The 11,252-nt window shown below is 38.3% G+C and overlaps 1 protein-coding gene across 1 annotated transcript in view; it reads right to left on the bottom strand.

Annotated features, from left to right (window-relative positions):
* Positions 1-579: 579 nt before the first annotated feature.
* LOC107726804 (von Willebrand factor A domain-containing protein 3A-like) overlaps positions 580-11,252 on the bottom strand; it is a 20,765-nt gene continuing 10,092 nt past the window's right edge. The window contains exons 7-14 of the mRNA XM_016536501.1: positions 10,738-10,881; positions 9,586-9,705; positions 7,016-7,090; positions 1,984-2,048; positions 1,766-1,863; positions 1,410-1,581; positions 719-866; positions 580-619 (exon numbers count right to left, since the gene is read on the bottom strand). Coding sequence (XP_016391987.1) covers positions 580-619; positions 719-866; positions 1,410-1,581; positions 1,766-1,863; positions 1,984-2,048; positions 7,016-7,090; positions 9,586-9,705; positions 10,738-10,881 — 862 coding nt within the window. The remainder of the gene's footprint in view (positions 620-718; positions 867-1,409; positions 1,582-1,765; positions 1,864-1,983; positions 2,049-7,015; positions 7,091-9,585; positions 9,706-10,737; positions 10,882-11,252) is intronic.

An 11,252-nucleotide genomic window follows, 5' to 3' on the forward strand; every position in this document is an offset into this window, starting at 1 on the left:
TATAAATACACACACATGCATGTATCTATTTAAGAAAAAGATGTAATGTTTATAGGCCTATTTTAAATATATTTATATATAATATAAATTATATTAATATAAATATATACATGTAAATACACGTAAATATTTTCAAAATATTTACTGTATGTGTGTGTATTTATACATACATAATAAATATACACAGAACACACACATATATCGAGTAAACAAAAACTTTTATTTTGGATGCGATTAATCGCTTGACAGCACTAGAATAATATGTATTCAAAATATATTCAGTTAAGTGTATTTTGCAGATATTTTAGTGTATCTATTTTTTATATCATTTATTTCTCCTCATATATTTTTCAATAATAGAAATGAGTTGCTTTTCCCCCCACTGTTTTGATGCTAGACACACTTTTTTTTCCCCCATGAAGTACATATAAAATGTCAAGGTATAAAAAAAACTACAATGTTTCCAAAATATTATCTAAAATATTATTTCCACAAATTCCTTATGTAGGCTTTAGCCAGAGTAGGTTCATTAAAAAAAAATAAAGCTGTCATGATTTGAACAAGCGTGGAGATCAACGTCTACATTCCCTCCTGGTCCCTCAACTCCAAAATAGTTTCCCTATGAAAACAAAACACAAATCAGCATATTAAAAAGTCTACAATAACACCGATCATTACACAGCATAAGCACTGAATGAACACACAGGAAGTCACAAACCTGAAAGCTTTCGCTTGTTTCTGGAACATTCTCAGCTTCTCAATCTCTTCTGATAGTTTCCTAAGATCGTCCCCTGACAGGAGATCTGACAGGAGTTTTCTGATAAGAGCTGGGTCTGTGTTTTCAGGAGCCTGATGGAATCGTGCTCCTGTTTTATGGGCCAGACTCTTCAGAAACTCACTGCATGCTCTGTTTAAAAAATGGTTGAAATGATAAATAGATTTTAAAATCACTTTACTGCACATACTGTAACATACTTTCAATGCAACAAGTGTTTTTGATATAAGACACAAAGTAAGCGTTGTTCATATAACATCTGTTTAGTTGTCTGTAGTGTATACAACAGAAAGCTGCATAAAATCTGTGTTCTGATCCCATCTAAAAGTGTTTTTTATTTTTTTGAAATGCAGTCTGAACAGATGATATTAAGGTAACATTATGAGCTGGCTGATAGATGAGGACTTGTTGAAATTGCTGGAATGCTTTGAATATAAATATATTTATTCATTAAACATATCAAATATGTTGCTAAAACCACATTTTCCGGGATTGGGACCAGACAATAAAATCGCCAGAATAAATATGCATACAAATCTTGACCAAGGATCAATACAAATGGCCACATTCATATGCAATGCAGCATCAGAGTTGACCTGTCATATAAAAAAAATACATATTTTCAGTATCATGCCAGACTGCACTGTGCTTACATTGATCAGGACACTAGGGAATATGGCGCAGTATTTCGCAGACACTCTCTTATGGACGGACAGCACCAGTTTGTTGTGATGGCAGCATTCGGGTCCAGATATCAGCTTGTGAAGGTCCAACTTCAGATTCTTGGTACCAAACCTTTTTAGCCACTTAAAGAATATAAAAACATAAACACTGACTTAAAACAATCCTTTGCTCTATTGTTGACTCCCGTGTGTAATGGTCACAGGATAGGAGGATCCTATGGGCTAAGGTTATCAACTAGAACAAAAAAATTGCGATTTTGATAAAAAAAACAAAAAAAACAATGGTGCTGGAAATGCAGTATAGTACCTGTTTAGCTGAACAGATGTCTTCATGTTTTGGTAGTTTAATAGTGGTGATAGACGTACACACTCTATTTGGTTTTGGATATTTATTGAAGACAACACCTAGTTAGGACAATCAACACTATATGACACAATATGAGCCAGGAATCAATATGTGTGGATCTCATGTGTTCATATATCTGGCTATGGCAAGACAAACATGGCAAATCTATTCCCACTAACCCAAGTTGCCGTCTTCCATGAAGAAGACAGACTGTGACACGTTGGTTTTCCTCTGATCTGCAGACCTTGACAGCCGTGCCGATATCAGCTGATTGGACTATAAAAAAGACTAATTAAATGTTCAGAAGAAAAAAAAATAGGAATGCATCATGAGTCACATAAATAGTCCGGCATTTAGTCTAAGAGGCAATCAGACTGAGACAAATATAGACACTGACATGCTTTCAGAATCTGACGTGGACAGAATGAGTTACTTGGAGCAATATAAAACAAAAGTAAATATATTTACATATATTTAGAGTATAAATGATGGCAAATAGAGAGCATTTGGTATATGATCTCTAATAATTACAGTCAGGATGTTGATAAGACATCACACTTGGTGGGATATCTGCTTTAGAGCTGTTCGGCCTCCAAGCCCAGCCGTTCTGTGCCAATCTGCTCTTCTGCCTGCTTTCCTGTTCACATCAGACATCATGATGAAAAAGCATTCATTATGAAAACATCTTTCTAATAAATCTTTAAAGGGATAGCTCACCTAAAAACAGTGTTGCCAAGTTTGCGGTTTTCCCGAGGAATTGTGCTACTTTAACACTGTTGCCGCAGGTTGTTTTTCATGTCCGCGGGTTAAAGCGACTCCAATAACATGATATTTATCCCCTAGAAATGCGAATTTTAGCATTTAGAATTTTAAAAACATGTATTTTACCCCCCGGAACACGATTTTTAACTGGGGACCCCCTCGAAACGCGATTGGGATAGTTTTGGGCTAGTTTTGAGTAGCAACTGGGCGGGTTTTCTTGTGAAAACCTGGTAACCCTGCCTAAAAATGTCATTCCAGACCTGTACAGCCAGTGTTGGGGAAAGTGACTTTTAAAAGTAATGCATTACAGTATTGTGTTACTCCATAAAAAGTAACTAATTGCATTACTTAGTTACTTTTTATGGAAAGTAATGCATCATGTTACTGAGCCGGGCTTGCTTATTTGTTTTTAATAACAAAAATCCCAAATGTTGTATTTTTGGCAACTGTAAAGGCCCTTTCACACCAAAAGTGAAATGAATAAACCTCAGGATGAAGGAAATGCCTCTGCCTCTGCACTTACTCCTGATTTCTCAGACCGGGGACAGGAGAGCTGAGCCAGTCAATAAATAGGAAAATAAAGTAACTGGCATTACTTATTTAAAAAAAAGAACTCAGATACTTCACTGTGAATTTAAAAGTAATGCACTACTTTACTAGTTACTTGAAAAAAGTAATCTGATTAGAAATGCGAATTTTAGCATTTAGAATTTTAAAAACATGTATTTTACCCCCCGGAACACGATTTTTAACTGGGGACCCCCTCGAAACGCGATTGGGATAGTTTTGGGCTAGTTTTGAGTAGCAACTGGGCGGGTTTTCTTGTGAAAACCTGGTAACCCTGCCTAAAAATGTCATTCCAGACCTGTACAGCCAGTGTTGGGGAAAGTGACTTTTAAAAGTAATGCATTACAGTATTGTGTTACTCCATAAAAAGTAACTAATTGCATTACTTAGTTACTTTTTATGGAAAGTAATGCATCATGTTACTGAGCCGGGCTTGCTTATTTGTTTTTAATAACAAAAATCCCAAATGTTGTATTTTTGGCAACTGTAAAGGCCCTTTCACACCAAAAGTGAAATGAATAAACCTCAGGATGAAGGAAATGCCTCTGCCTCTGCACTTACTCCTGATTTCTCAGACCGGGGACAGGAGAGCTGAGCCAGTCAATAAATAGGAAAATAAAGTAACTGGCATTACTTATTTAAAAAAAAGAACTCAGATACTTCACTGTGAATTTAAAAGTAATGCACTACTTTACTAGTTACTTGAAAAAAGTAATCTGATTACGTAACTTGCGCTACTTGTAATGCGTTACCCCCAACACTGTTTATAACTCAGTGTTTTTTGGCCAATACAGTGAAAGTCAATGGTCACCAAAACTGTTTGGTTATCAACATTCTTCAAAATATCTTCTTTTCTGTTCAGCAGAAGAAAGCAATACAGGTTTGGAATGGCATGAGGGTTCTTAAATGCTGACAAAATCACTTTAAGTGTCCTACTGAAAAGACCAGTTTAGACCAGCATGAATCTCGAAGATGGTTTACATAGTTTGTCATTTTGAACAACTTCATTTAAAGCTGCACTTAAACAGCACATATCAACCAAACAAACTGTTTGGTCACTTTGCATGTCAGACAGATGGTCTATTCTTGTTTAAGTTGAACAGGACTTCTTGAAAAGTCTGAAGTCTGAATGAAGCGTGATGAGAGCACCAGCACACCAGCATCCCAAACACAACGCATGCTGATGACCAACAATAATAGCAGATGGCAGTTTTGCTCTGCGAGTCTAGGTCTGGGGTTTAATGAATGGGGTTCTCGTTTCTCCTGAACCCCTGTCAGAGCCCTTCTGGATCAGAGAGTCCACTAATTCAGAGCACTGCAGAAAAAAAAAACATGGATGAAAGTCCAATATATGAAGCATTACGTTTATGCTATATCAGAAACAAATACAGAGTTCTGGCATGAAACTCTAGATGGCGCAGTCCGATAGGTCTAACTCAATCTGACCTAATGAGATCATTATCACATGGCACAGCTGATCTCTCCTGAAACCAGCTCATGACCAGCTAAGGACCAGCTTAACCCAGTTCAAACCAGCAGCCATGCTTCAAAACATACCTAACCAGCAGGGGCGTAGATTACGCGGGGGACGCGGGGGACGTGTTCCCCCCACTTTTAATATCATGTAAATTCGTCCCCCGCACTTTTTCGGGCAAGTGTGTTCGCATAGAGGTTTTCAAGAGCTGGTGTGAATAAATATAGATTTACATTCAAAGAGACAGGATAGTCTCTGAACCCAAAATATTTAAACAGTAGCATATCTAATAAGAAAGCAAACAGCCTCAGTCATTCATTGATTTACTGATTTCACTGTGGCTTTAAAAGCAACTGGACTTGATTGAATAGATGGCGGCGCAGCTCGGATTCGTAATGAAACATCTTCAGCAAATCCAGCTGGTTTTGAATGAACACAAAGTCCTGGATGAACCTTTCTAAACATCAACAACTGATAATTTCTTGCAGGTGTGCTTCCAACTTTTCCTCGGGTTCCCATGAATTATTTAGACACCGTGGACACAGGTCAACGTGTAGGTCATGTGAGAAAATCGCAGTGCTCTAAACTCACCTTCTGAAAATAATTAGCGGCCGTCTCCATTTCTGCAATTAGGGCACTGATGTCATCACTCCCCACGATGCCTGCAGGGAAAGACGAGGCAGTGGCTCATATTTTCCACTGCACACACACACAAACACAAGACTTCCCATTGTAAGCTGCACTGGGTTCAGGGACCATGTGTTGTACACATGACAGAGACAAAAGCAGCACAACATCGGAGCTCAAGTAAACAGCCGCTCTGGGGACTTTTACACATGACCTCAGAACTGTCTCAAAAGCTGAACAACAAAATAAATCTTCAAATAGATCTTTAAACTAAAACTTCTTTTCACAGTAGTTCCTGTAATTCTGTCCTACCTTCTACTTCAAACTCATCTTTCCCAAAATGTCAGTGACGTATCACTCAGACACTCTCTTCTCACCAGTCTCAGTCATCCAAAGGAAGCGTCCGTTGCGGGCGGTTTCTGTCCGGGTGGTGGGGCGGAGGGCAGCGGGCAGTGTCCTCCTCTCTGGTGAACAGGCACACGTGGAGATTCAGGTTTGTTGCGCTGCAGTGCTCAGATACATAAGCAGTGACAGAAACCTGAGAATCAGAGTATGAAAAACACTGTGACTGCTTTTTGATAGTAGCTTGCAGAAGAAAAATGTGATGATACATCTGTATTAAAATACAGAAACTGCATCTCGGCCTATCCTAACAAACCATACATCAATTGAAAAGCTTATTTATTCAGCTTCCAGATGATGTATAAATCTGTTTCAAAAAATTGACCCTTATGACTAGATTTGTGGTCCAAGGTCACATATGAGTTTTTATAATGTCAATTAATTTGTCCAATAAAAATATGTATTTATTTCCATGTTTATGTTTGAATAACATTTATACCAAAACATTCAAAACAAATGTCTCAAATGTCTCCAAAGAAAAGTCCATCCCCTGTTGTCCTCTCACATCAAAATCCACTGACATACTTGTTTAGAGATGTTTTTGACTGTGCATATTACTCTCCTAATTCAGACGCGGCGACTTTTTCATTGGAGAAAGCAATATGGAAAACTCATCTTTTACTCGGAAGCAGTGGTTTGAAGATTAAAAACATCTTAATGATGGATTTGTTCATTACAAACACACAGCACACGACGGTAACTGGTGGACTGGAGTGGTGTGGATTACTTGTGGATTATTGTGATGTTTTTATCAGCTGTTTGGACTCTCATTCTGACGGCACCCATTCACTGCTGAGGATCCACTAGTGAGCAAGTCATGGAATGCTACATTTCTACAAATCTGTTCCAATGAAGAAGCAAATTCACCTACATCTACATCATGCATGGCCAATCATGAAAAGTCTTCCATTGGGCTGCATTCAAAAGTTCTATATCTCCTAACTCCAAAGAGTGGCACCCAATAAACAAATAAAAAAAATTATCCTGTAAACTCCACAAAATAAGAGAATGCCACAAGAAATGTGATGGCCACTAGACAACAAATCCACATACTGTGCACTACGTGTGACAGGACCTTGGCTCGCAAGTGATTAAATTAATTTAGGGACAAAAACAATTACTAGAATGAAATACACAACTGAAATAGACTAAGTGAACACAGAATGAAACGCCTAAAAATGGATTGACTAGTTAATTTTCAGAGACCTGATTGATGTGATTTCAGTTATTTGTATTGAGTTTTGATAAAACTCTGATCTGGTAGTGCAGTAGCAATAGCAAACACCACTAATGAAAGGCCTTTAAAAACAGAAGGAGTTAGAGAAAATGAGAAAGAGAACAACAGACTGTGAAGTCAAAAGCGCATCCTGTCCTCTTACTGCCAAACAGCTTGAAGGTTTTCATGGGTGGAGGGAACCATCTTCTCCTGCCATGACTTGACATCTGATCCAAAACTGTGATGAACATTGACAAGATCACATACAGTATAGTGAATGTGGCAGCAAAGGATGGTTAAAATAGACATTAAAATGAACCTCAAGTCAATGCTCTTATACAAGCTAACTGTTAATGGCTATTTATTTCCATTCTCATTTACTTTCTATTTATATACAATCAAGTCATGGAAATACTTAAAATTCCAACACAAGCATATACATTTTAAAACAAAGTTCTGTCATGACAACTCTCGGAGGGATTGAAATAATCCCCATATAGCATACATGAATCACCTCGTAGCAGATCTATACAGGTGGGGCTGGGGAAGGTGGAGGGTTTCTGAAGCAAGCTGCAACTGCTACGGCAGCACTAGTCATATATTTGAATGTTGAGCAGCGAGCTCATTGGCTACCGATACAGGAGAGAACCAATCAGCTGTGCCATGTGATAATGATGTCATTAGGTCAGATTGAGTTAGACCTATCGGACTGCGCCATCTAGAGTTTCATGCCAGAACTCTGTATTTCAACAAGGTCAAAGAACATTAATGACACTTTTAATAGCACACGATGTGTGTATGTAAATGTGGCTCCGCCGTACAAATTGAGATTAATTAAAAAACAGGTAACCGGCTGAGTCATGTGACATGATGAAATGCTCTGGAGTGAAGCCGTGCAGCTGCTCTGCAGTATTAAGAGCAGGTATGTGCGCTGCGCTCTCAGGCAAAATCTATTAAGACTTCTATTTATGCCAGACTAAAGTAGATCGCTCATGACTATGCTAAAACAGGAGCTGACAACTGCTGAAGACTGACGATAAATGGTACAGAGGCTTTCGACTGGGCCATTACTGCCTTCATTTCCTCTGTAACTGTGTGTGATGGTGCAAATATGACTCTGTTATTAATAAAGGACACCGGCACTGCTTTGTGAAAAGCAATTTATGAATGTGATGTGTTTGTACAGGCACATGTGCTGTAGAAGCCAATTCAGTATACCCTTGCAAAATTACACTTTTAAAAATAAAGGTCCCAAAAGGGGGTTTTCACAGTGATGTCATAGAACAGGGTTCCTCAAATCTTGCCCTGGAGGGCCAATGCGCGGTAACACTTTATTTCGATAGTCCACTTTAGACATTCTATTAACAGTAAGTAACTTTGCAACTACATGTCAACTAGCAGTTAGTAGAGTATTAGTAGACTGTCTGCTTAATGTCTAGAACCATTCTTGGTTCCCCAAAGAACCTTTCAGTGAACAGTTCCAAAAAGAACCAGGTTTTCTTAGTGTGAAGAATTGATTAATCTGAAGAACCACTATTGTGAAAATAAAGAGCTATTATTGTTAAGAGTGGTGGTAACACCATAGTACTTTGCAAAAATGGACTAGGACTTCAACACAGCCTGACACTTGTACCAGCTGAATAAAAACATAACGCCTGCTGTATTATCTAGTTCTCATATATACATAGGCCTATACATTTTTCGAAACTGTTGACTATGTTGCCAGGATCTAGCACAGCAGCTTACATGTTAATAGGCCAGTCAGATGATGTCAGAATTTTTTCTCCTAATAAAATCTTTGTTTATTTACTTGGTATCTAAATGTGGGATCGACAGCTGGACCATAAGTTGACTAGTCCACTGAGAAAAGTCCCGGTCATTCCTGCTTGTACATGCACCTGAATCTGAACTGAAAAGTTTATAATTTGCATTTATATGAGCTGTTTTGCACTAAATTTAAAATAACACGAACATATTGTGCCAATTTAATGTATAGATGCAAATGTTAGTTTTTGTAGTGTTCCTTTTTCTGCAGACCAGACTGGACTCCCAATGAAAAGACGACACATACACTACCATTCAGATGTCTGGACACACCTACTAATTCTTTAGTTTTGATGTTGTTCATATGTTGGGATTAATACCACCATGAAAACTTTATGAAAAAAACAAATGGATGTATGGGAATGAAATGTTAAATCAAAGCAATCGCTACCATTTGCGTAGATTCAAGTTTTCCTTTTGGGAAATATGCATTACTTTTATGATGTCTGTATGAACCTTTTGAAGCTTGAACGTTTTGGTGGAATGGATTTTCAATGGAGGAACAGAAATCTCTCAGATATCTTAATTTGTGTTTTGAAGATGAATGGAAGTCTTCGGGTTTGGAACGACATTAGTAAATGACAACAGAATATTCACTTTTGGGTGACCTAATCTTATAGAAAACTGTACGTTTCAGTTTTCGAAAACTGTAAATTACAAATCACATTTTATATTTATATAGAGAATTGCACTACTTAAAGTAATTAAGCATAAAACATTAGACTGAAAGCTTTTTAGGCAAGTGTGTCCAAACTTTTGGCTGGTGTAGGCTATATAGAGGAAAATCTCAAGATATAAATGACTTCAAGAGCGAAAGAGACAGGAGACTTTAGGACTAAATGGCATAGCAGATCATAATCTGTCACACTATAAATGAGTGAAAACACCCCGACGGTGTGTTTGACCTACACGATGATATTGAAGCTGTGTTTGTTGGCCAGCTGCTCCTGCAGTAGTATTCGCAGGGCGTGCTGGAGATGGAGCTGGTAGTGGGCGTTCATCCCAGACATGTCCAGAAGAACCTGCACCCTGCATGGAGAAAAAGAGAAAGAGCAACTGAGGCACACAAACACACTCCACATCCCTGCATCCTCCTGGCCCAGCAAAAACATCAGCGTTATTGGATTTCCACCAAAGTTATAGGCTGGAAAACAAAGATCAATATGCACTAATACTTAAATTTGTCTGACAAGAATAAACATGGTTTGTGCTGACCACAATGCATTTTGTGTGGTGTGCTTTTCAATTACTGGCTGCTGAGTGCATTTAAAAAAAACATTCAAACTATCGAGACAGCAATGCACACTTCTGTTGTTGTTGTTGTTTTGTATATTCTATGGTTTATGCAGTTCTTGGGATTATTAAAGGGGTCATAAACTGATTCCCCTGATCTTTTAACACACTGTATAAGAGGTGATTCTGCTATAAAAACATCCCAACCTTGTCTCATGGCAAAAACGTACCCGGGGGCACATTTTCGCGAGACGCGCATCCTGTAAGTTTCAGAACTCAAGACTTTCTCATTAATCTAAAAACAAGCCAAAAAGACAGCTTTAGGAATGTTCTACTTTATGACATAATAGTGTGGCTAAACACCGCCTCTGCAGAAGAAGATCAATGCCTGCTTCTACATCACTGCCTGTTTAGCCCCGCCCACCGATTTGTGCACGTAGTAGGTAAATGACAAGAGCGGCAAACGCAGGTCTATACAGAAACCAAACGATAAAGATGCTCCGAAGACAGCAAGACGTTGTAGTGCCAAGTTGTGGAAAAACAGTGTTTGCATTGCATTCCTTCTACAACAAGTGGAGTTCCAGTTCATAGGAACCAAATGCAGTATTCACTGCTGCCTAAGTGTCTGTTGACAAAATTGCTATGCTAAAGTGTAATTCCAATTTTATGCTAAAGCGTGCTTCTTTTTCACTAGGGATAATGTATATTGTTCCCTGTGCCATCTACTGTGCCCTTCAGAACATAAATACTCCTTACTATTGTGAAGTCCACTTTGCAGGGTGCTGTTGAAATAATTGAAACATATCTTTACTGTCTAAAGGTTCTCACCTCTGCTCACACACGGTTCCCCATATCCTGTTCAGCCACTGAACTCTCCTTTCAAACAGACGCACAGCACCCATGAGTCGCTTCCGCATGCCACACATGAAAGACAAAATAAAGTGAAAAATAGAGAATGTCACAGATTTTAGACTGATGGAGAAAAACATGCAAACTCCATTAAAGTGCAACTTTGTATTGAACAGCACACATGGAAGTTGTGACAGCTTTCAGTTAGGTAAATAATACAACATTCATTAATGTTGAGTGTTCAGGTTTAAAAACATGCATTTGGAGGAATTTTTGAGAGCAGCCTAGTGGCTAATGCAGTCTTCAAGTATTGAGGGAAGGCATGAATGACCAAGTGGAAATGAGTTTCCTTTATAGTGCTGACATTGGAAGGGACGTGTCCACATCAAATATGGTGGAAAGCAACTCTCTAATAGAATGAAATTAATAACTGAGAAATCTTCAGTGCTGTATATCAGTATAAAGGCCCACACATGACATGCTGAGAAAAAATA

The sequence above is a fragment of the Sinocyclocheilus rhinocerous genome, unplaced genomic scaffold, assembly GCF_001515625.1.
Source record: "Sinocyclocheilus rhinocerous isolate Xijiao unplaced genomic scaffold, SAMN03320098_v1.1 scaffold1447, whole genome shotgun sequence".
NCBI lineage: Eukaryota > Metazoa > Chordata > Actinopteri > Cypriniformes > Cyprinidae > Sinocyclocheilus > Sinocyclocheilus rhinocerous.